Source organism: Lycorma delicatula, chromosome 3 (genome assembly GCF_047948215.1).
Source record: "Lycorma delicatula isolate Av1 chromosome 3, ASM4794821v1, whole genome shotgun sequence".
Lineage (NCBI taxonomy): Eukaryota > Metazoa > Arthropoda > Insecta > Hemiptera > Fulgoridae > Lycorma > Lycorma delicatula.
Genome location: NC_134457.1, coordinates 70,219,733 through 70,245,181, shown reverse-complemented (window position 1 = coordinate 70,245,181; position 25,449 = coordinate 70,219,733). Strand labels below are relative to the sequence as shown.

Here is a 25,449-nt window from a genome sequence, read left to right as displayed (position 1 = left end):
AATTACACATTGTTTAGCAGATGACAGGGATTTTCCCATGATTTTTAAGATTACTTCGTCGTAACTGCTTATTTCATATATTTTCTTCTATACGAGAAGTTCTTTTTTTCAACAAATAAACAATTGTATAACAAGATTATTAAATATAAAATGGCATATATAATAGATGTAACTCTGTTATACATTCATGTAACTACACATTTTATGACTTTTTTTCTCTTAATAAGCTGCAAATTTAAGTTTCAAAGACTAAATATATCTATAGCTTAAACTCGTATCTGGAAAAAATATAAGAAAATTTACAATCATTTCATTATCCTACAATTCAGTTATTATAATTAATCTCCTACAATGAATTTTTTTAATACAAGTGCAAATAATATCCTAATTCTCACTAAATCATATTGTATTTTAAATATATATATTATTGCGTCTTTAAATAAAGTAGAAGTAAAAAACGACCTGAATTAATTTTTGTTAACAAAAAAGTAATGCATTTTATATCAGAAAGAAAAATACAGGAACTCATTTCCAAAACGGTCCTTTTCGAATTAAATTTGTGCCGAAATTAAAAAAAAAAATTTGCGGAGCTAAAATTTCATAACTAACCCGAAAAAAGTTATCAGACATGTTTTATGTATCTAATAGAAACATAAATTATAAAAAAGATAGTTAATGAAAGCAAAACATTAAAAGTAAATAAAGAAATAATTTTGGACAACAAACGTTTTGTAACTAAAACAAGGACAAGAATGAAAATCTTCAGACGAGGACATTCCGATTCAAAAGACAGTGCAAGAAATTTGTCAAAAAATGATATAATTTATTACTGAAAAAAGAGTAACATTATTTATGATTATTCTATATTAATTAAAAAAATCCGAAAAAATACTGCCTAAATAACATTTAGGACTGTATGCGTGTTTTAATATGATAAAAGTTCTAGGTTTATCAATGAAAATAAGTTGTTATTTTTCCAATTTTATACAGTAAAATAAGAAAAAAAATAAATTTACTTAACTATTTAAACTATATCATCCTCAATCACCTTCCAATTAACTTTCCGAATGGTTGCAGTCATTATGTCACCATAAATGCCATTTTTATAGAATAACAAGTCCAGGTTCGCCTCCCAGTTCTCAATAAAATGAAGGTAAAACAGGTACTTACCATCCTCAATCTTTGTTATTTTTACGGGAATGTCTTTATTTTATTTGTTTTTATTTTCAATCCTAACAGATACTGTATTGGTTTAAGAATTATTATGAAGGTACCCATATCCGTCTTGTACAATGGTTCTACTTTAACTAGTACTTCAGATGTAGGTGTTATGTCTTTACGTATTATAAATCGTTTGGCAGGAGCTAATTTAAAATGAAACTGGCCAGGTTTTTTCATTACTTTTCCACAAACTTCCTTTCAGTCATACACAGCAGAACCACTAGTCAGTTTGAAAACGGTTCCATGGTTCTCGAATAGTTTGTAGTATTCTTCGGAGTCTATTATAGTATCTAGATTTTGAAGTTCTAATCAATCCGACCGAAAAACCGGTCTGAATGAAGGTATGAATGGCCAGGGATTGGGAAAATGAGATATATGTATTACACATGCAACGGAACACAGTTTACAAACCAGTACGTTATCATGAATAGCATGGCAGAATTATTATTCTGCCCCCAAACCCGTCTGAAAACAGGGGTTTTGTAGTGCATCCTTCCTAATTAGTCAACTGAAATTTGTGAAAGACAAGGAAGTTATATGAACAGACCTCTTTGTAGCATCTGCTTCAGTCGACGTATAAATATTAGCATTATCTTTTTGGTCGTTTATCTTTCGAAACGCCTTTGCATATTGTTAAATTATATACATAAAAGTGAATGTGGTAATAAACCGTTTGGTCTGGGATCTTTGGAAGAACAGTATTTTTTATTTTTTTTTGACAATGGAAAGATAATATTATTTTCCCTCAATTTGCTTGCCTAAATAAAGAATAAAAACGTCACTTCTTTTTTTACGAACTTCAAATTCTGTTTTGCATCAACTGTCACCAGCCTTCTCTTTTAGTTCATACTGACATCATTTAGAATACTTATCAACTGCTAGAGAGTCAAAACTTAAATTATAATCAGTGACAAAAACACCACAAAGTAAACGTAGGGAACTGAAAATCCTTGTTCAGCATTATTGTTATACAGTATATATAGCATTCAAATCTTCAGGTAACTGGGCAGACGTACTGCCTTGTTTTACATTAGAGTCTCTGCAGTAAATTTTATCTAATAGAACTAGTTTTCAATAAAAGACTTCCCTGCAGCCCTTTTGTTTTCATAAAGATGGGATCTGTTATCCCACCTTTAACAAAAGAAGGAATGAACTACAACAAAACTCATAAGTTTCTGAAAAATATACATGTCTGAAATCTACATGTTAGCTGCAAGGAATATTAATAGTATTATCACATTAAATATTTCCCTACTGTAACATTATATTGTATTCTATTTTACAGTAATTTTTATTATAATTTATTATTGTAAGATGTACTATACATTAGACAACAAACCTTTTGCTATAAAAAAAAATAAATAAATTGTAGAGCCTTATTGAATGGACAAGAGACATTTTGCAAACAAGATTCATATTTAAATTGACTATTATATCATTTCAAGGACGTTTTGGAACATAAACCATATTTTTTCCTACACAGGAGACAATATTGAATAAAGTCATACAAAAATATCAATTACGAAAATTTTTGGACAAGAGACATTTTCCAAACGAACTCCTCAATAAGTCAAAGGCGAAAAACTTCCATCATTGTCAAAAACGTATCTACTCTAAAATTCTCATGTTAAACGGTCGAAAAGATGCAAAAGCCTCAAAATAAGAATAATAATTTGCATAAAATATATGTAATCTCTCTACTTTTGCATCATCGTCAAAATTTTTGATCACTTTTCGAATGGTTTCCAGTAAATTTCTTTCCCTTTTTTTTAATAAATCCGAAACCATTATAGAGATTAACGTATTGGAATATTAATAATAAATAAAAAAACACTATTGAATAAAAGTAAAATAAGTTAGTTCTAAATAACAAAAAAATGAAAAAACGAAAGGAAAAGTAAAAGAAACGATACTAACAAAAATATGAAACAGTAAGTAAACAAAAGGTAAGAGATTCAAGTTACCAACAGATTACACTGAATCTATAAGTAAGTACATTCTTCATAAAATTGTAGTTATTCTATTGAAAGAGTTTTATAATACTGCTACTTGAAATGGAATGTATATGGATGAAGTTTGCCTTGTCTTCAGCGAGGCGTGACATGTTGAAATAACATAGAACCAATACTTTTTTTAAATTTATTAATAATTTATATTGAAATATGTGAAAATACAAAACAAAAAAAGAGTTGTTCCAGTCACAGTGCAGGATTTCCTTTACTGTGATTTACTGCAATTTCCTGTACTTGGCAACAGTCAACTTGAATCCGATTTCGCTGTTGCTCTGTCACATTTTGTGGGCGTTAACAGCAGGAGGTAGGATTGTAAGGGATTCTAAAAAAAATAAACAGTAGTTTTACAACGGTTTATTACTATATTGTTTACATTTACAAACTATTTATCGTTACATTTTAAATGAAATTTTATATGGGTAATGACTTTCATTTTATGTACCAATATTGCGTAAACATTGTATAAAATTTATCCAATTGGTGAAAAATGAAAATAACTAATTTTTTAACATAATACCAAGGTAATGAAAATATAATGAAAAAACATATTCATGTAAACTGCAGAAACTATGTTCTCGAGGAACCCTTTACTAATAAACTGTCACAAAATAGATTAAGTTTATTTAAATTTATACTTCATGAATTCTAATAAATACAAATGAATTTTTTTTTAAAGTTATTACCGTATTAGATAAATATTCTTAAGTATTAGATAAACAACTTACAAATATTTTACTATTTAAAAGTTTAATAAAATGTATCACTATCTTTCAGTAATTTTTTAATGTCATTCAGAATAATTTTTGAAAATCATATTAAAAGTGCACCCTAAAATCCAGGATACGCAATCTTTATTTTAATAATTCGTTTTTATCTTTATTTAAATCCCATTTTCTGCATATTAAAATTAAAAAAGGTTCAGTTCGATATCTATTGGTAATGGTATTTAGGTACGTATTGGTTGTAAGTTGTCTTTTGTAAAAGATAATATATTAAAGTATTAAGAAGAGAAATTTTGGTGACTGCAAATGGAAAAATTTGAAGTTACAAAATGAGAAAGGAAGAGAAAACAGGTAAACTTTTTTTTGTTTTGTTTACTAGGAGTTACTAGTGGTTTCATACGAACACATCTAACGGAGAAGAAAAAAGCGTACAAAAACTTGATAATGTACTTGAAATAAAAAATTTAAAAGAAAATATACTACAGCTTATTTTAATAGTATCTGTTGTTATGTAAATGAATGTACCGAAGATGAAACAATTTTTTTAATCCCCATCACTTCTTAAAAAAAATTAAAGGATTACTTTACAAGAGACTATACTAGTTTTATTAGAAAAGGAATAAATAAAACAGAAATAATTCGATTGGTAAAATCGAATTAAATGATAAAAATCGAGGGTTAAACTTACAAAGTATAAGTGCAATATTACATCACGGATCTTCGATTCGTAAAGGTCATTATACTAGTTTTTTTAAAAAAGTAAAAATATGGTACGAAGTGAATGATATGACTATCAACAGAAAACAGTGGCCGTGAAATTCAATTTGTTCTAGAAAGGCAATAAATTTTAATAATAAATGCGTAAGATAACAATCAGTAATTCATTTTAAAAAATAATAAAAGAATAATTTTACAAAACGCAGTGATAAAAAAAAAAATTACAGTAAAATATTTCTTCCGCTCAAAAACAAAAATTTCTGTAATATAAATAAAACTGTTTTGAAGAAAACGATACTGATATCAAAAAAGGTAAGACACTACATTTCTATTATCAAAATCTGTCATTAATTTAGAATTTTCTTTAAAAACAAAATACATGTTAAATATATGTAATAGACAATAATATGCAATAGTAGATAATAAATCAATTATCGAGCCGGTAAAATTCTTATCGGCCCGATTTCATGTATTAAACGAATAATCAAAGAATTGTATTATTTCTGTAAATGTGATATGTATTACATATAAATAAAATCGGGCGGGTAAGAGTTTTGTAACAATTTTTTCTATTATTTGCTTATTATATTGAACGCTTAAACATTGTTTATTATCTATTATTGTATAAAAATTGTGCTGGTGGTCCTGTCCAGAAAATCCGTAAGACGTTTAACGGATTACATGTCGAAACTATAAACGACATGCAAAGCCAGAAAGTCCAGGCGTTGAAGAAGATCGGTGAATTTGCGGTTACTGTCCAACCGCATAGTACACTTAATTCATCTAGAGGAGTTGTTGTTTGCCGTGATCTTCTTAACTGTACTGAAGAAGAAATAGTGCAGGAAATGTCTAGTCAGGGAGTGACACATTGTCGCAGACTTTCTATGAGACGAAATGGTGAGATTATTCCTTCGGCCTCTCATGTTTTGACATTCAATAGGCCAAATCTTCCTGAAAAGGTACGAGCTGGCATCCATCGGCTTGATGTACGGGCATTTATTTCGCAGCCGATGAGATGTTTTAGGTGTCAACGTTTCGGACACACTGCAGCTAGATGTGAAGCGCAGGAAATTTGTATATGCGGAATGAAGATACATGAGGGTGATCCATGTAAAGACCCTCCAGTCTGCATTAATTGTAAAGGGCACCATAACTGTCGATCCAGGAACTGCCCAGTATACAAATCAGAAACAGCCATTCAGGAGGTTAAAACGCTTCAAAAAGTCAGCTACCCTGAAGCAAAGAAGATTGAAAAACCTACGTACACCTAGACCAACGACTACATATGCAGAAGCAGCTGCTGCTCCCCCCACACCTAAAATCAACGTGGAGCAGTTGCTTAATACGATGGCACCAAGTCTCGCGACAATGATAGAAAGAATCATTGATTCCAAGATCGAGTCGACTCATCAGATACAACAAAGTAAACATGAGAAGGCTCATTCCCGGACTGACGTCGCCGACAAAAGACCCGTACCAGCGCAGTTTAAAAAACCGGCAAAATCTTCGATTATAACTCCAGCAATAGACGTAATGAAGAAAAATCTTGATTTATCCGACAAAGATCTAAAGATCACCCCGACGACGAGTCATATAGCTAAGGATACTGTGACAAGAGTACAGGAAAAATCTGCGTCAACCAAAATGGAGGTGCAAGTAACTATCGAAAAAGCACCAGACACAGACGATATTAAAACTGTACCTACAGAGGCCCCAAAAGCTCAGAGAACAACTGTGGCGAGAGCATCTGTATCAGCCAGCCCAAGCACAGCCTTAGACATTGAATCAAGTTCATCAGCCGCCGAAAGTGCATCGGTTGCAAGTTTAGACTCAATTGCAACGATGCTCACAGCACCATTGAAGCTTTCATCACCTGATGTAAGCCAGCGAACGTCATTGGCGTCAGAAAGAGAAGACGATGCCATGTCCGAAGCCTCAGACACTCTGTCGTCGGAAGTTGAGGCCGTTCGCAGAATGGAAAAACGTAAGAAAGGATGGCCGATAGGAAAGCCTAGGCGGTAATTTGTTGGTTTTTAAATTAGAAGATTGAAATTTTCAACACTTATTTTCTTCATGGAAATATGAATTAAAGAACCTTTTTTTTATTTTTATTTTTGAAGTGGGATGGGGCTAATGACCAAAGTAGTCGATGCCCCTAAAAACCTCAAAAAAAAAAAAATTATTGTATATCTACTGTATATTACATATATTTAACATGTATTTCGTTTTAAAGAAAATTCTAAATTAATAACAGATTTTGGTAATAAAAAAGTAGCGTCTTATCTTTTTTTGGTAACAGAATCATTTTTTTAAAAACAGTTTTATTTATATTTCAGAAATATTTGTTTTTTGGGCGGAAGAAATGATATTAGCGAGACTTACCGTACGGTTTACAATTTCATTGTAATTTTTTTTTAATATATTGTACTGCATAATATTCACTAAAATGTATTCCTAAGTTTAAATTTATAACTTGATAATGTGTTTTGTATACGTTCATGAAGCTTGCAACTTCAAAAATGATTTGCGTAAATCGTAAAAGTAAGCGTAAAATGTAAGCGTTAACCTGCAAATCCAAAGAGTATCATGAATGGGAAACGATTAGTTTCTCAATGAAATTTCTATGGACTGTAAACTTGAACCTGATAACATGAATTTTATACTCTCTATATAAAGACATAACAAGAATATTGACCTGTTAGGAGTCTTCACTCCATAGAAAATGGAGTGAAGACTCCTTTCTATACACAACTCTACCTGCAATTGTGTGACATACCTGCTTCACATACATACATATCTCTTCTTATCATAAAAGAATGTGCGAGCTCTCTTACAAGAAACTCCAACGCCTGACAAAACTCGTTACGTATTGTATAGACTCGTTAGTCGACTCTTGTATCAGAGTCTGAACTCACTTGAAGTAATTTCGGTTTTACTGATGTATAGGCGGGAACGATTATTTTGAAATAAAATAATTCTTTATTTTCTCTGTGTTTTATTTAACGGTAAGAGTTTCTGGCCTGTGATTCAGATTTCTTTACATTTAATACGTGTAGGAATATTGATCAAGTACGTATTTTAACTTCGTAGAATTCATATGAATATGAATTCAAAGTACAATAGTTCTCAAAAAATATTTTGATAAAAGGGAATCATATTTTTTTAAATATAATTAGTAGTATTTATTAAACTTTCTAATAAGAAAGCGTTTTCTTCAGCAAGAAATTAAAAAATAAATAACCAGCTAGATAGAAATCAAAAAGGGAAAATTCTTTCTAACCCTAAATGTATTACTTGCCTAATGAAAGAAAAGACTTTGGAAAGGCCACATTGTTATTATTTTTTCTACTAAAGTTCTTTATTTTTCCATTTATCTTAAACGCACTGCGCTAAAAATTGTGTAATTTTTTGGAATGGAAATTTAATTAAGTAAATGTAACCTTTAAAAATTATATGCAAATTTATAAAAGTTCGAATTTTGTTAAAAGAATAAATAAAAATAGCAAAAAGTTTTTCCTTTTAACAGTGAAACCTTCAGTATATATTTTTCAGATGGCGTGAAATAGTAATCTAATAAATGTGAATTTTTTTAAGCATAAAGGAACAGCATATTAGTGTAAAAGAAATACAAAAGCATTTATTTTCCACTATCATGAACTTAGTGTACTAGAGATTTTATCTCACAATGTGTTTTTTAAACTATTTCCTGTAAGTTTTTTTTGGGAATTTACCGGAAAATCTACGAGAAAATCTGTAACACCATAATGATTTATATACCTATTAACAATATTTTTTTCAAAATTCTAAGTTTATTTATAATTAATATTACAAAAATTCAATTTTTATGTCCAAATAAAACCGAAAACACGTAAAATTGGTGTCAGCTACTTTCGGATCACGATTCAAGATGGTCCATATTATGATCCGAGGACCAAAATACTTTTCTCATTGTTCATTACAAGAGAATCGAAATGTAACCATTAACTATCTTATAAATTATAAAATTAAATGTTGGTATATAATTTATACACAAAGCTATAAATCTATCCGATATACAGTGAGGACAAACACATCGCTCGGTAATATCTCACTAGGATTAGATTATATCATACAAAACTAATTAAACATAAAAATAATTAATTTTTCTTGATGTTATGTGGCTTATTTGATTTTTTACATGCTTAATACAGCTAATATATCAATTTTGAAGTTCGGACTATTCTTAGAAAATAAAAGTGATATTTTTACTATTTTATATACTTAAAATATATGTACAAATTATTTAAAACCGAAAGGTTTCCCTCATTGCAACATATCAAGTTAGCCAAATATTAATCAGAATAATGGGTTAGAAACGCCTCTACTACTTCTAAAGAAAATTCATATTAATTCTGTTGCTATTTGTATAAACTATAAATATATACCGGGAATTTGGATATGTTTTTGTATAAAATTAAGTTTTAGTTTCTATTTCTCATTAAAATGTTACTAAAAAAGAATAATGCTAATTTATTATTTAGGGATTAGTACATTTTTAAGGCGACTTCATGATAACTTAAAAATTAACACGTTAGTTCTATTACTTCTAAAGAAAATCTATATTAATTCGATTACCTGAATAAACTAGAAATGTACTCGGGAAATTTAATTTTTAAGATTTAGATATTTATAAAATTCCAATAGGTTTTAGCTTCTATTTTCCATTAAGAAAAAAAACAACGCTTTATTATTACGTTATTTGTACATTTTTAAGGCGAATCTATGATAACTTAAAAGTTAAAGCATTTTAATTTATAATACAGCTCCTTTGTGAAGGTATATTCAAAAATCTTATCAGTAAAAAAAAATCCCATTTTTAGGCAATATTTTATATATTTTTTAACATATTATCATTATAACTATTTAATAATATATATAATACGTAATAAATATTTATCGTTAAATAAGTAATATTAGTTAATTAAAACGAACCGATATACAATTTTTTGAGAAGGTTAGTTGGGAATTAGAGGAAAATTGAATAGTTACTGTATGAATATTTTTACCAAATCTCATTTACATATAGAGTGTTTTAATAAATCTTGTGGTTAAAAGGAACTTTTTAAAATGTAGAACTTTCCCACTTTATGTGGAATGTTGTATTGCATAATAAAATTCCAGATAAATTAATAAATTGTGTAATATACTACTTCTGTATACAAATACATAAAAGAAATTATTTATTTCCTTGTTTTACGGTTTGATGAAACCCATGCAAATAATAAATATGTATTTCTATATTTCATTTTATTATTTTATGTAGTTAATAATTAATCACTTAAAACATCGCTGTTCTTAAATTTTACCTATCGTCTAAACACAGACATCACCCTCCCCGGTTTAAGTACGCTTTTTGAGAATCCAGTACGCTAGTCTGCATACTTTCGTGGAGGCCTGTACGCATTTTGAAAAGCATGAAAAAGCATGGTAAACCTGCACGCGTTTTCAGGCTTGCCTGTATCGCTTTTAGAGAAACTCTCCGTTTGATACAAGCCCTGGTTTTTATGAAAATATCGAAATTAAATCAATTGACCATTTTTGATATCCCTCCCCTTATCAATCCCTAAGAAACCATTTCATGTTCGATTCCAAGCCTCGTTGCACGTTTTCTTAATTTTTTCGAAAGGCATATCAGGTGTCACATGATCGTGGTATAGGGATCGCGTGATAGCTTAGGTTTCATTGGTTCAAATAGTTCAGGAATTTTGCTGTAGGTCTGGGTCATATAAAACAGTCAATGTTATAGTGTTTTTCACATATTTTACAATCGAAAATATTATCGAATACCGGCTCTGTTTCTTATTTTTCTAACTGTTCAATAATGATTAATCCATCTCAACCAGTAATAAGACTAATGTTTTTTCGCTTGGAATAAAATATAGTTACAGGATTTCAGAAAATCAATATCTCAAACAATAAGAATTTTGTACTTTTTCTCTTCATTTTTAAAAAAAATTTATCATCATTTCTTTAATTATTTTTTTTTTAAATGGCATCGGTTGCTGCTTTCATAAGCTATATGTAGTCTCATTTGACTTATATGCACGTGGCCGGAAGACTACAGAATTTTTAAATATTGTCACCATCACAGTGCATCACCATCATAGTGCTTTATGCTTATTAGAGAAAAATATCTGTGAAACTTTTACGACAGGATAAAAAACACTAGGAGAGTATTAAACAAAAAAAAAATAAATAAATAAATAAAATTATTATTTTGAACGATTTATTTATCCAGCAAGAAACGCGAATTTTTTTCCTTCAAAACTTTTCTGCATATACGGTATTATTTTATAACAATGGCAACTGAGGCATGAACGCTAGTTGGTTGTTTCTAAAAAAAATTTTTATTCTTGATTGCTGAATTTAAAAACAGTGATAGCTAGACCAGATCTGGTGTTCGTCTCAAAATACTGTTTTAATGAATAGTTTTAGCTGGCGTCGAAGCTGTCGAAGTAGGAAAACCTGACCGGCTAGAACCAGGTGAAACGGATCCTATGTATTGAGTTTAGTTAGGTTTTCTACCTACCTTCTTCCGTTATATCGTTTGAGGCTCGTTATCGATGACACTGCTGTAATTATGAAGGTATATTATTTGTAGTATCAAAACTACCATGCAACTAATGTATTTGTTTGTGCAGTCCTGTATGAAATTATTTCAATTTATGTTTACTTGGTCTATGATGAAAAATACTAAGAAAAGGGTAGATAGTTGTGTTATGTCGTTTATCTGTCTGTTTCAACGATTGTTTGTAAGCTTGACTCACAAAATGGATCTTTTATATAATTATTAATACTAAAAATTAATAATAAATGTATTATTTATATTGTCATAGGTAATTATTTCTTTTTTAAATTATTGACTTAATTAAAATATTTTGTTTCAGATATATGGCGATCATGCATCCATTAAGGCCTCGGATGGGTAGAAGAACCACACTATGTATAGCTGCAGTTATATGGGTAGTGGGTACCGTATTGTCGTTGCCTATGCTTATATTTTTCACAACTATTGTGCAGGAGTTCCCAAATGGTGATAGTAGAGTAATTTGTTATTCTGAATGGCCAGATGGTGCTACAAATGAAAGTTACCAGGAGTATTTGTAAGTAAAATATTATTTATTATTTTATATGTTTGTAATATTGTTAATAGTTCATCTGTTACTTATTTAATCTAAAGGGTTCAGAGTATAAATTCATTATCTGTTGGTTTAAAAGATGTTTTTTGTTCATAAATTATGAATAATTATATAATACTGTCATTAATTTAATCTTCTTGTGAGATTTGATTTTAGATTTTATTTTTGTAAGTGCTTCTTATGTAACGATATATTTTTATTTTTTGTATGAATACACGTTCATTAAGTCAATTTGTACTCATATATAAAAATGTAATTTAATAGTGTCTGTGAGACTGTTACTCTTTCACGCTAAAACTATTTAACCGTTTCAGCTGAAATTTTGCATATATATAGTTTTATACCCGGAAAGAAACAGAGCTATTGCCATCACGAAATTCTTCACAGTTTCAAAATGGTGGCCATTTTAATATCTTGCGATAACAACGTATTATGTTCCTTGCTGATATTCAACTCTTTACCATGCCAAACCTTTTTCAAATCGAATTCAGAGACCACTTGCAGAATTTAAAATAAACTTTTCTACATAAAAGGTTTTTATTATTTACCTTACCGATAACTCTTTCGGTTATCAAAAATAGTCGCTTTAAAAGTGCGACTGTGTACGGCGCGGCGGCTCAATCAACACAACCACTACCATTGTTACTGTGTATGCGACGCGATTGACTGGACTTCTGTTCCTTGGCTAAAAAAAAGAGACAAAGAGAGATGGACGATACGGTAACCTTGTGGTTTTTTCGGGTAATTTTAAAAATGATGCAAAATACTTTTTTACCCGTATGAAGAACGATTACAAAGACAGGTAAAGAAGGACGGGTAACCATCTATAACGACAATTTTTAAGATTAACTCAATTTACAACGAACAGTGTAGTTTAGGTAAACGATTTACAGTTCATCTGAGCACTATCTACGTCACATTGTGTAATGAGCGAGAGTTTTGCTTAAGCGAACCTATTTTCGTGAGACCTTTAGCTTGCTTCAACTGATTAATGTAAAATTATTATTCAGCAATTTACTGCTTTGATTGCAGATAAAGATTCCCCGATCTTCAGAAATAGTTAGGCGGGATGAATTCCTGGTGGCTGGAGGAAATCATGGATCACTTCTTTGATTGGAGTTGTTTGATATGTTTTTAGATTCTTGTGTGAAGATCTGTGTAAAGAGATCCTAAGAAAGGAAAGGTAGTGTGAAAAAGAATGGCATTTTTTCAGCATCGTTGGATCTTGGCTAAACTCATTGAATCAATGTTAGAAGTATAAAAAACATTAAAAGTAATGCGTTCTTAAGATTTTTAGAGATCGGTTTTGCTTGTAAATTAATTCCTAGGGCTCTGATAACTCTGCATTGTTTCCAAATAGATTTATAATTTCACACTGTATGGCATATCTGATAATACCGGACTTGACGCGTCTTTTCGAACACGTCTGTTTTAGATTTACAAATGCATTTCTCACCCAAATGTCATCGTAAAATTTTAATGTCATCAATTATAAAATCATTAAACAATATGTTAATAATAGATTTCTAAGAAAGAAAATTTGTAAAATTATATTTTTTTATTTCTTTTACCCATCTATATTACAGCCGAAAATGCTTGGTTGATTGATGAACTAATGTTTATTAAGTTTATCTCAGTGGGACTTATTTTATGTTAAAACATAAAAATTAGTGAATCGTATACAAAACAGTAATTTTTTTCATCATACACATCTCTTTAATATTTTAATATTTAAAGAAACAATTTTTTTAGCGATGTCCATTATGTGAACAAATTCAAGTAATTTTAGTTCAGCAAAATTTTTATTTCTTTTATATTTTTCCATAAATATTTCCAATTAATAACATTTTCAACAAATCCCATACTAAAAAATCGTGTTCATTGCATCAATGCGTAAATAAATGTAATACTTATGGTAAATCTTGGCGGTAATCCAGATTTGATTTCAATTTTTTTCAAATTGTTTTTGTTTAAGAATGCTTATATACCAAGAGATTTTTATTTATATACGTTTTAAATAATGCGTCTTTTCCAAAACAATTCTTTAATTTTTTATATATTTTATATTTTATGGTTATTTCGCTGGTTATAATAACTCCACCGTAATATTTATTATTTGAAATATAATTTATGTTTACTTATGATGGAAGTTGGCAAAAATATTTAAATAAATATTATAAAATTAAAATTATAATCGACACTCTTGATAAAAAAAATAAATCTTAATCCAAACCTGCAAACGTTGGGAACTGGTTAATCTGTAGCAAAACCTTTCCTATTCTAATGATATAAATATCTTAATACACACCTGCAAACGTTGGGAACTGGTTAATCTTTAGCGAAATCTTTCCTATTCTAATGATATAAATATCTGTTTAAGTTATTCAGAATATTTCATAACCTAGATTTTATTACAAAAGTAAGTAAAATATTTAGCGACTTGAATTTTTTATCGGTAAGTAACAAACTAAAATATTCATTATAAAAGTTAAGCGGTGCAAAAAAGAGATTAAGGTTAGGTAATTTAAGGTATACCGCTAAGTAACTCTTCCATTAACAGATTATACTTTGAAATAAAATTGTTTTGCCATCTCTTTATTTATTCAACGCCAGATAAAACTATTTCCTAGTAGAAATTGCTTGTGGAATCCTTTTCCTTCTCTATTTACTGTAATGAAAGTTATTAAAGCTAAAGCGTTACTTTTTTCTTTTTATAATTAAGATATCTTTAGCCACTTTATTTTAAAGAAATTAAAGTAATTTTGTTAAATCAAGTACAGAAATTTTTTTTTACAAAATCATACAACGGAGCAATATTTTGTTATACAAATTTTAGGAATATGCCTATTATGAGATGATTTATTTAACCAAAAATAAAACTATCATTTTTTTTTAATGGTTGTTTTTTTTCCTTGATTATCTAGAATAAGATAAATGGAATATAGAGGGATTTTTAAAGTCAGATGGTGTTCCTGATGCCAACTTACAATACAGTTTGTGAGATGGCGACATACAGTTTGTTTGTCGCCATAATGTTTTAAAAGTTATTTTCTTGAAAATTAATATATGTTTTACTTTTTGGCACGAATTATTTGTGTTTGTTTCTTTTTTAAGAAACCGTGTTTTTTTAAAAAGTTTCGATTTTTTTTATTCTCTACTTTTTAATCAATAAATTAAATTATTACATTTTACATTAATTATATATTTATATATAAAATTATTAGTAGTAGTTAGTTATTATATGTAAATAATTATTTTTCATTACCATTGGGCGTCGCTAGCATCCTCTCTGGCAAATATCACAGAGGCTGTTACAATAACTCTTTAATTTTTAAAATTAGGAGTTTTCAACACCTTCAGATTCATTTTATTAAATAAATAAGAATGATTTTGGATATATGAATTATATTTGTACCGAAATATTTATCATTTCGTACTATTAATTTTAATAATTGTACTTATTTTCAATTCTAAATGTAATAACAAAATTTTATTAAAAAAAATTATTAAGATATAAAATAAATAGACATGATTTCATTTTTTATATACATACGACTTCTTAAAGACAGTACGAAATTAAGAATATTAAAATTCGTATGGAATAAGATACGTTCTGTGGTTAATCCAGCTTCTTTTATTTTGACATCACTTAATTAAGTTTTATCTATAGTATTTATAATGATTACAATGAAAATTATTCTGTAATTTCACGTAAATTGGATAATATAAACAATTTGATTCAACTAATTTGCTCGGCTGCAGTTTTATTTGAAAAATAAGCCATGTTTTCCGTTCGTTCGTTTTTTCATTATTAACAAAATATTGTTTGTGTCTTTATTACTAAGTACCATATTATTCACATTACTGTTTTACTGCTCAGATCCTTAAAAATTTTCCATTTAGTTTTTAATTCAAGTCCCAGTTCTGAATTCCAGTTCAATGAAAGCATAAACGCACAGTTATTTATCGAAACAGTAATTATCATTCATTAAATCCGTATTGATTGAGATCGTAGCTATACGAAATAACTGAATTCAACAAGCTGAAAAGATTTTACATAATAAATTATGTTTTTCCTTCTATGTTACCTAAAATTCCTTTCCTTATGTTATCTAAAATAGTATATGCTTCGTCAACCGGTAAAGCGATGTTAATGTGTTTTGGGACTACAAAAGCCCAATTAATTACGGTTATATGGAAGAATAACTTACAATCAGCACTAAATACTATTTGACACGGTAGAAAATAAGTGAAACCTGCAAAAAGGAGGAACTGTCCTGATTCACTTTGAAAAGCTAATTCTTGTATAACAACGTACGATAGTGTCAAAAGACATAGGAAGCTATGCAAATGTCTGGTCGGGAGGTGTTGTCCCAACCACTTTGCAGTACCGATCTCACAATAACATTTATATTTTTGTTTTTACGTGACATCAATTACCGAGTCAAGGATAACTCTAAGGAGAACAATTCTTTACTACTGCAATAAGAACGCTTACAGAAAGACAGAACAGGTACCTAAATGAAGCCTGGGATTATGTTGATAAGTAACGTTACTTACCTTGACAGTGAATAATATTTTTTTTTACAGTCACTTCCCTTCTTTAATTTTTTGAACTACTCTCGCACATAATGAATTGCACCTTAAGAGTACTGAATAAATATTTTGTTGAATAGGTGAGCAAATTAACAAGACTTCTAGGAATTAACAATGGACTATTTACACTGGCTAAATTGATAGTAAGATACAATTATCAGTATTATGTCTGTGTTAAATAAATTCGCTTTGATGACAATAATACACCATGTCTCGATTTTAATTTCTACAGTGCTACGTGTTTAACTCAGTACCCTTAAAAAAATTCCATACGTTATTTCTAAACAAATCCAATTAGGTTTTAAAAGCACTTCTTTGCGCTTTGCTAGAACATTCTTGTTCCATATTAGGCTTCCGACAATTTTTTAAAAACTAGAATTTTTCTAATTTTTTCACCTTCTCTTTTTTTAAATAGTCATCTTTTATAAATGATGTGTCTTATAAGTTTCCACACATGTACCTATTATTACCAACGATTGGATATATATTGAACAAGCAGGATTAGATAAAATGTCTGCGGTCAAAAGGTGTGGAGAATTGACCAGTTCCTTTCTCCTTTAGAAGCATAGATACAGATTTTAATATTTACGATGATTTAAAAGATGATGTTAACAGATACAAGTACTTAATATTATTATTAATTTTAAAAATTACATAGAGCTTAAACTATCGTAATCGACGTGTACTTATATGTTTTTCTTTGTAGAGATGAAATTTATGTTACTGTAAAGTAATGGAAGAAACTTATAATAATTAAATTAATGCAAATAATTTTTAAAATTGATAATAACCGTCTTCTTCCGAAAGTAATTCTCCGTGTTTTTATTAGTATTTAGATTCAATTACGCTTAAAAATTCTCTGCTATGAATATATATATATATTTTTTTTTTTAAGGTAGGGACTTCCCCACTCCCTACATTACACAAACACGCTCCATCGCAGACTGAATTTTTAAACAAAATATATGTTACTAAGGTACTGCGTTAACAATTTAATATTTATGAATTGTTTTTTATTTATTTTACAACTAAATTTCACTAAGGCGTTTTTAACAGTTAAAACAGTTTATAGTAAATTAGTAATTTTTTTTTTTTAGATGCTTAAAATTTTCCAAATCTCTCATGATTTATTTAATATTTATATTCAGTGCTGTTCACGCATACAACCACCCTTTTTCAAAACAGAAATTTGTCTTCGAATTTATTTTCAAAATAAGTGATCATTTAAAAAAAAAAAGTTTATTTAGAAGCAAGTATGACTTTATCTATACGGAAATCTACGGACAATTCGACCTTCAACTTTATTCAAAAAATGAAATCCTTACATATTCTGTCAAGCTTAAACTTTCATTCGATCATTTTCCTACTACAAGACGTTTCTTTTATATTTCAATATAAGACATTGTTTTCTACATACTACTGTATGCGTAAACATATTTATGTTGAGTTAATTTTTTTTGCAAACCATTTATATACTTGAACTAAAAGAAAAAGATTTGATGAACAAAATGTATCACGACTTATTTTTAAATAGTATTGTTGATAGTTTTTCGTATCTTACTGAATTCATGCTTTACAATTCGTTGTAGGATAAAAACAATTTGTCTCGTATTAAAATGGGATTCCTAAAGAAAAAAATGGAATCAACCAATTACTCAATTTATTTTTAATTGAAAACACACGGAACTTTGACCATACTTGACCGTTCCAACGAAATAGATTGAAGGAAATAGAAAACTATAACTTTATCCAACCATGCTAAGTGTTTTTTTTATAATAATTACTAATTTTTACTTTTATCTTTTATCAGATCTCATGAGTGTCTAAAGCTATTATGCTGAGCAATACTGCGAAGTGAATATACGTTATAGAACTATAATTAAAATTTAAACATAATTTTAAAGCCTGGAGTTTCTTAAAAATGGGAGTTTTACGATAATCAGGATCTTTTTCATCATCCACATAATTTTCATCAAATGAACAGGAGTACTGTGTCCATTAATATTTTTGGGCTTTTTCCTGGAAAAAATAAACAAGAGAAACAAAATTGGAAAAAATGCTAATAGTTGAAAAAGTTGCTTTTATCACATTCACTGCTATTGCTAGATGTTCTGTCAACACCTTTGAAATAGAGAGAGTTACCCGCATTAATTACATTGAACCAGACATGTACCTTCAAACAAATTAATATATTAACAAGACAAACTTCATCTTAAGGCAAACCTTCCTTTTCTAATATCAATAATAATCAAAATGTAGGGTCGAATAATAATGTGAAAACTTTATTCATTATATATTAAAACAGATCAATGAATTTCAATGAATTTTTTAATTCAGTGAATTTTCTTTTATTTTTATAAATTTCTGCAAACCACTAAACATACACTTGTAAATGATTTTATTTTAAATTCTGTTGAATTTTAGTTCATCCGAACAAAATTAAATAGATTTGTTTTCACTTTTATGTTCTGTCATACTCTTATAATTAAAAGTTTAATATTTATTTTAAATTTCATAAAATAAATATTAAGGGTTCGTGCGACTTCCCGCTCTTCTCAATGAAAAAGCTACGAGGCCGCGGCAGGGTGATTTAGGACCACAGTCAGGTTCGTGGATACCGGTGTTCTTTGGTGGTTGGGTTTCAATTAACCACACATCTCAGAAATGGTCGAACTGAGAATGTACAAGACTAACACTTCATTTACACTCATACATATCATCCTCATTCATCCTCTGAAGAATTATCTAAACGGTAGTTACCGGAGGCTAAACAGGAAAAAGAAAGTAGGAAAGGTAGGGTTTGGCCTCGAGCTTTGAAACGCCGTCATCGACGGCTTGCTGAAGCTGGAGATGCCATATGAGTCGGTCTTAATAACACTGTTCTACTTAATGCAGACTAAAATATGATGCGCGCCCAACTGAAGCACAGCCGGGTGATGCGCAGGATCAGCGCTTAGCTAAATGACCATGGGCTATCTTTAGCCCATGGTAAGACGAAGATTGTGGTTCTATGAAAGGGGATTGGATAGAGGTTGTAGGTACCAAGCTGGCCGCACAGTATCTCGGTATGATTTACCGGTAACTCGGTTTCCTAAGAGCTACGGGGAACCACCGACAAAGTCTCGAGGGCCGTAACGCTCTCAGCCGGCTCTTGGCAAATGTCATCGGACCGAAGGCCAGCAGACGGCGACTGTTGATGCCAACGGTGCATTCTGTCTGTTATAGAGGGCAGAAGTGTGGGCCTAGGCGACAAGATTTGACAGAAACCGGAAGTGGCTCGCACATGTGCAACGCATCTCTGCCTTACGAGTCGCTTCATATCTAACGGTCTCCAGACCTGCTATTCTGGTGATCGCTGGTGTCATACCTGTACATTAACGTGTAGAGGACTTGATTTATTTACTAACATTCGAAACAAAATAATTGAACATAAACTTTTTAGTAATTCTTTTTGCAAATATTTTTGCTGTCCGCTGATTTTTTTTAACTTCCTACTGTTATCAAATGGAGGAAAAAATATTAAGAATAAAATTATCCTTGTCTATGCTTGTCATTCTGATTGTCGAAAATCGTGTTATTTTTACATTGTTTGTTATTCATTTCTATTTTTATTACTAGAAATTTTTTTCTTAGAATATTAGATGGTTTTTCTTTATTTTTAATATAAAATTAAGGTATTTAAACTCAGTACTGTGAGAGTGGGTTTAAATTTTAACTTCTATAAAACATTTGAAAAATTCAATAATCTTTTTATCGTGTTTCAATTTATTGGTTTTACTGAATATTTCTCGAAATTTTCTATTATTGGGACTTCTTCAACTTAGATAAAATAATATTTTATTCTTCCAGGTAATATTACGTACACTATTTATTTCTCTATTGAGAGCATTACATTGCTATTTCCAAAAACCAACGGGAATTGAATATATAATCAGGAAATAGATCGTTCACTCTTTGAGTCGTTTCGTTAAGTGACGAATATTCTGGTTGAATCGTTCAAGAACTCAAGCAGAATTTCATGTAACAGAGTTTGCTTTTGAAGGGAGAACGAAAAGGGTTTAACTCGTATTCAATGTTAAAATTATATAGTAGTTGTAGAGGGTTAAACCAATAAAGGAAGTGAGGAATAAGTAAATGGAAGTAAACTGATGTGGTACCATTGATAAAGATTATCAGCGATATCTAGCGCCAAAACATGGAAACGCACTGCAGTTTGAAATTTTACTGCTTAAGTCAATATGTTACGCGGTATTGTCAAAAGAGTTACTATGTTTACTTATAGTATAAAATACATTAAAAGTGATCAATTTATTTTATTTGTTTTACGTATCTGAAATTAATACTATACTATTTCCTCTTGTGTAAAAGTAATTGTTTTTTTTTTTATTCTCATCATTAGTGTTCATGATTTTATTTCGTCTACTTTTACAGGATATTAGTTCTCTTAAAAACGTTTCGGCTATGACGCCCGTTAAACAAGGTCTACCATTACCCAATTCGGATACTAAATATATATTACTGACTTTCAGTTTAAGTTTTACTTTATTTATTTTTTATACTTAATTTTTTTTTTGCTTTTTGTAAAAAAAAAAAAATAATATTTTTTTTTAAATCCGATTCTCAAGGAACGGTATTTTCTTCGCACAGATTTTCGGTAATAACAGATAACGGGTAGTAACTGACTGGCTAATGCTATAGTACATATACATATATAATTCTCTTCAAATTAATGAGATAATCCAGATAGGTAGCAGCAACATTAATTCTTTTTACATTTAAGCTGGAGAATTAGGAAGTTTGATGAGGGATAGCAAGTAATTTTACTGCATGTTTACAATTAGGCGAATCTTAGGTCTTAATATTTATATAATCACATACTATACAACTTCTTCTATTAAAGAATATCGATTATTTAACAAATAAATTCGATTTTTAATGTACGGCTGCTTTTATTAATTATTTAATTAAATATTTAAGTTAAATTCATTAATTTTTAATTAATAAATTGTAAATTTGTATTTTTTCCTGCTACATTGGACCATTCTAGTCAATCTGTTATTGGTCATTTTTCTGAAGAGCACACTGTTTTATTCGTTTGAATTTCCGAGTGCATTTTCATGCCTTTTGATCTTTCTTTTCTTTTCACATCCGTAAATACCCTTTTCAATATGTGTCTTTTGTCTGTTTTTGGTGTAAATCTTATTTTCTTGCACTTTAGTTTCTTGATGTTTTCGTCTGGTTTTGTAGATCTTCCAGAGTTACTCCCAGTTACTCCATATCCTCTCTTATTTCTTTAATCTGATCTGCTTCTGATTCCAAAGTTTTTCCATAATTCTTCTTGTTAATCTGATTTCCGGTGTTCTCATGAGATGCCCAAAGAAAGAGATCCTCTTCACACGTGTAGTATCCGTGATGCATCACTTAATTTTGTACTACCCATAATTGTCCTTCTTTGTGATGTTTTTTTCTTTATACACGTTCTTGCTACTCTTCTCTCCGCTTTCAAGATCTTGTAAACTCTCTTCCTCTGAGTGGCTTTTAAAAGGGTTTCATATCCGTTACTTCTATCTGATCTACTGTTTTGTAATGTTTTAATTTAGTGTTGATGGAAAGAAATTTTTTGTTAAATGTGGACCGTGTTAATTTTTGGTCTTTTATCATTTAATTAGTTCTTTTTTGCTAGATGAGTTTTTCATTTAAGTTGTATGAATAATTCCTCCTAGGTATTTAAATTGTTTTACTATTTTTATTTTTCTGTTGTTTGATTTATTACTAATTGGTCTATTATTATGATTTCTGTTTTTTTCAAATGATAATTGGAGCTCAATTTTTTGTTATATTTTGAACGCTCGTTATTTGGTTTTGGATTTGCAGTCGTCAGCAAATCCTAGACATCCTACCCCCGTAGGGATAAACACCTATTCTTGTGACGATCCAGGTCGCCACACCACCTCCTCCGTTCCTAGCCGGGATGGGTTTTACCAGAGGTTGTCTTTTAGACCCCCTGAACTTGATAACAACACAGTCATCAGTTTGGCTCTATCAGGATACCACTGATACAAATGCCTCGGCAGACATTTTCATCAGTGTAGTTCACAACTTATTATCACCTTCGATTTAAGCTTATTGGGGTTTTTTTGGTTCTGAATTTTTATCTTTGTAGGATTTTCCTTATATCATTCTCTCATCACATATTTCAGACTTCAGTTGAAGAACAGTCGTGTTAAACCGTCTCCTTACCTTAGTCCTGCTTTAATCGTAAATGGTTCAGATATTTCACTCCTGAGTTTCGCTTTAGTTTGATTGTTTACTAGAGTAAATATTATCATTTTTATTAATATTGTAATACATTACAATTTTTATTTTGTTTTCTTTTTTTTAACCTCCAGGACCACTGTTAGGTATACTTCAGAGGATGATATGAATGATAATTTTTGTTGCGTGTGAAAATGCCATGCTTGACCGGGACTCGAACCCGGGACCTCCGGGTGAAAGGCCGAGACACTACCACTCGCGCTACGGAGGCCGGCAATAATTTTTACTTGTTTTTTTTTTAACTCACAATGTTTTTTTCATGTTTGTCCTGAAATCTTGCATCCATAATTTAACATACTTACTGAAATTGGCGATTGAGTAAATTTCAGTTACTAAGATTGGGTTACAATACAGTATTCCACCATTACTTTCGCAAACATCCCCCTGTACGGAAGTAAATTAAGGATACAGGTGTAATAATTTAACATACCTCCTGAGATTGTCTATCGATTAAATTTTGCACAGTTACTAAGGTCGGATGACAGTTCAATACTCCACCATTCCTTTTGCAAACAACCTCCTGGGGGTAAATTAAGGAAAGGGAGGAAATTAATTATCTGCAAAACGGCTATGCGGGGTTTCAATATGTGATGTTATCTTTCGAAATCCAAATTTACCTACTAATAAAACTCATGCAATGTATGATAATAATTTGTTTCAGGTATGACTAAAAGATATTAAGCTAGTTTTTAAATATAATGAACTTTTATAATATTATTTTTTTAAATAATAATTATTATTATTATATCTGTAAGTCTATAGACATATTTGTTCCCTGTGTCTTCTTTTGTAAATATCCATTATTAATTTTAGGGTGATTATCTACTCTGAGCAGCTTCTCCGGAATCTAAATCCTCCCTGGTATTCTCCTAGTTCTTCTTCAAGTTGAAATTTGCAGTGATTGTAGAGAATTCTCGATATGAGTTTATATGAGGGAAATTCCTGTGTAGTTGTCCGGGTTAGATTTTCTTCCTTTTAACTTCCTTGTACGAACTAAAGGAAGTATGGCTAAAAATTTCGGTTTTCGGATTTCAATAGAAATATCCATTTTGACCACTCCTGAATCAATATTGACCGGTTTTGGCGTGACGTCTGTACGTACATACGTATGTATCTCGCATGGCTCAAAAACGATTAGCCGTAGAATGTTGAAATTTTGGATTTAGGACTGTTGTAACATCTAGTTGTGCGCCTCCCCTTTTGATTGCCCCCTTTTGAATCGACTGAACCAAAAGTGTCCAAAAAAGCCCAAAATCCCAAAAAATTGAATTTTGGGCTTTTACTTAACTGCAGTAATAATCCCTCATTGAAAGTTTTTCAACGATATATCATAAGTGGTACTTATTTTCATTGGTTCCAGAGTTATAGCCAAGTAAGATTTGAATTAATTAAATACATGGATGTTAGAAGAGAAGGGTCATCGATTGGAATCAGACTTCATCTCCTTTCTTTTTAACATTTTTTTTTTTTTTAGTTTAAATACATTGATTTATTAATAATTATTAATCGCTCATTGAAAAAAATTTACAATGAATAATAATTCAGTAATAACAGAAAAAATAAATAAATAAAATATGAAAAAATATCAGAAGTTTTTATTGGAATAAAATTTTATATACTTTTCATTTAAAAAAAAAATGTGTAGATGTAATTTATTAGGCGTACAAGGAAGTCATGTGCTGTCCAGATCAGATTTTTTTATTAACTTGTATATTGATTACAAAAACATTTGAATTTAATGAATAAATTACCAAACTTTTCATCCTTAATCTAAAGATAATATTTGGTTCATTTTATTTAAATAAAGAAAACTTTAATATCTCGCTAATACTGTCCAGCATATTTATTGTAAATGTATATTTGAATAAAGAAATAATTGTTATATAAAAATAATTTTTTTACAGAAATTCATTTTCGGCTACTTTTTAAGTTGATATCCAAAAGATACAAAAATTCGTATGTTAACAGCCTATATTGAAATAAAAATAAATGAAATTGATTTATTAATGAATATATAATTAACAGAATTATTAATACAAGAATTATACATGTATTAATAATTCTGTTTAATAATATTAGTGACTTAATCGATATTTTCATACCTAACCTGTTACAGTAGTGGTATTGATGAGAGAATACTTTCATTCTGATTTTTTTTATCTTTTTTGACTTTATATACATTCAAGAATGAGTTTTATAGTATTTTATGAAACGCGCATTGATATCAATTTTTATTTAAGTACAGAATAGATAAAACTTCAATTTTCAGTGGGTTTGTATGCGTAAATAATAAATATTTCTATACTACGGGTATGTACAGCGGTTAAACTGTTCCTTAAAAAAATTGAATTTCGTTGCGGACGGAAGAAACTTTATTGAATAGTATCTGCCTCGGATCTTTCTAAATTTAATTTCCTTGTAAACTATGTTCTTTCTTTCTCGTTTATTGTACTAAAATATAAAAATTTACAAGAAATAAAATATTATTCTTAATCACTTTTTAGTTACCTATTTAGTTACCTATTTATTTACCTATTTATTTAGTTACCTATTTATTTAGTTACCTATTATCGATTAACTGCGGGTATTACTTTCGGTCGCATGTTGGGAGAGAGGATGAAAATGAATTTTGATTCCGTTTTGAGGTATGAGGAGTACGAAAATATTATTCACTTAAATTTTTTTTTT

At 29.6% G+C, this 25,449-nt stretch overlaps 1 protein-coding gene across 2 annotated transcripts in view; it reads left to right on the top strand.

Moving 5' to 3' along the window:
• LOC142321674 (tachykinin-like peptides receptor 99D) overlaps positions 1-25,449 on the top strand; it is an 804,280-nt gene that overhangs the window by 483,646 nt on the left and 295,185 nt on the right. For both annotated transcript variants that reach the window (XM_075359955.1, XM_075359956.1), the window contains exon 2: positions 11,599-11,814. In XM_075359955.1, coding sequence (XP_075216070.1) covers positions 11,599-11,814 — 216 coding nt within the window. The remainder of the gene's footprint in view (positions 1-11,598; positions 11,815-25,449) is intronic.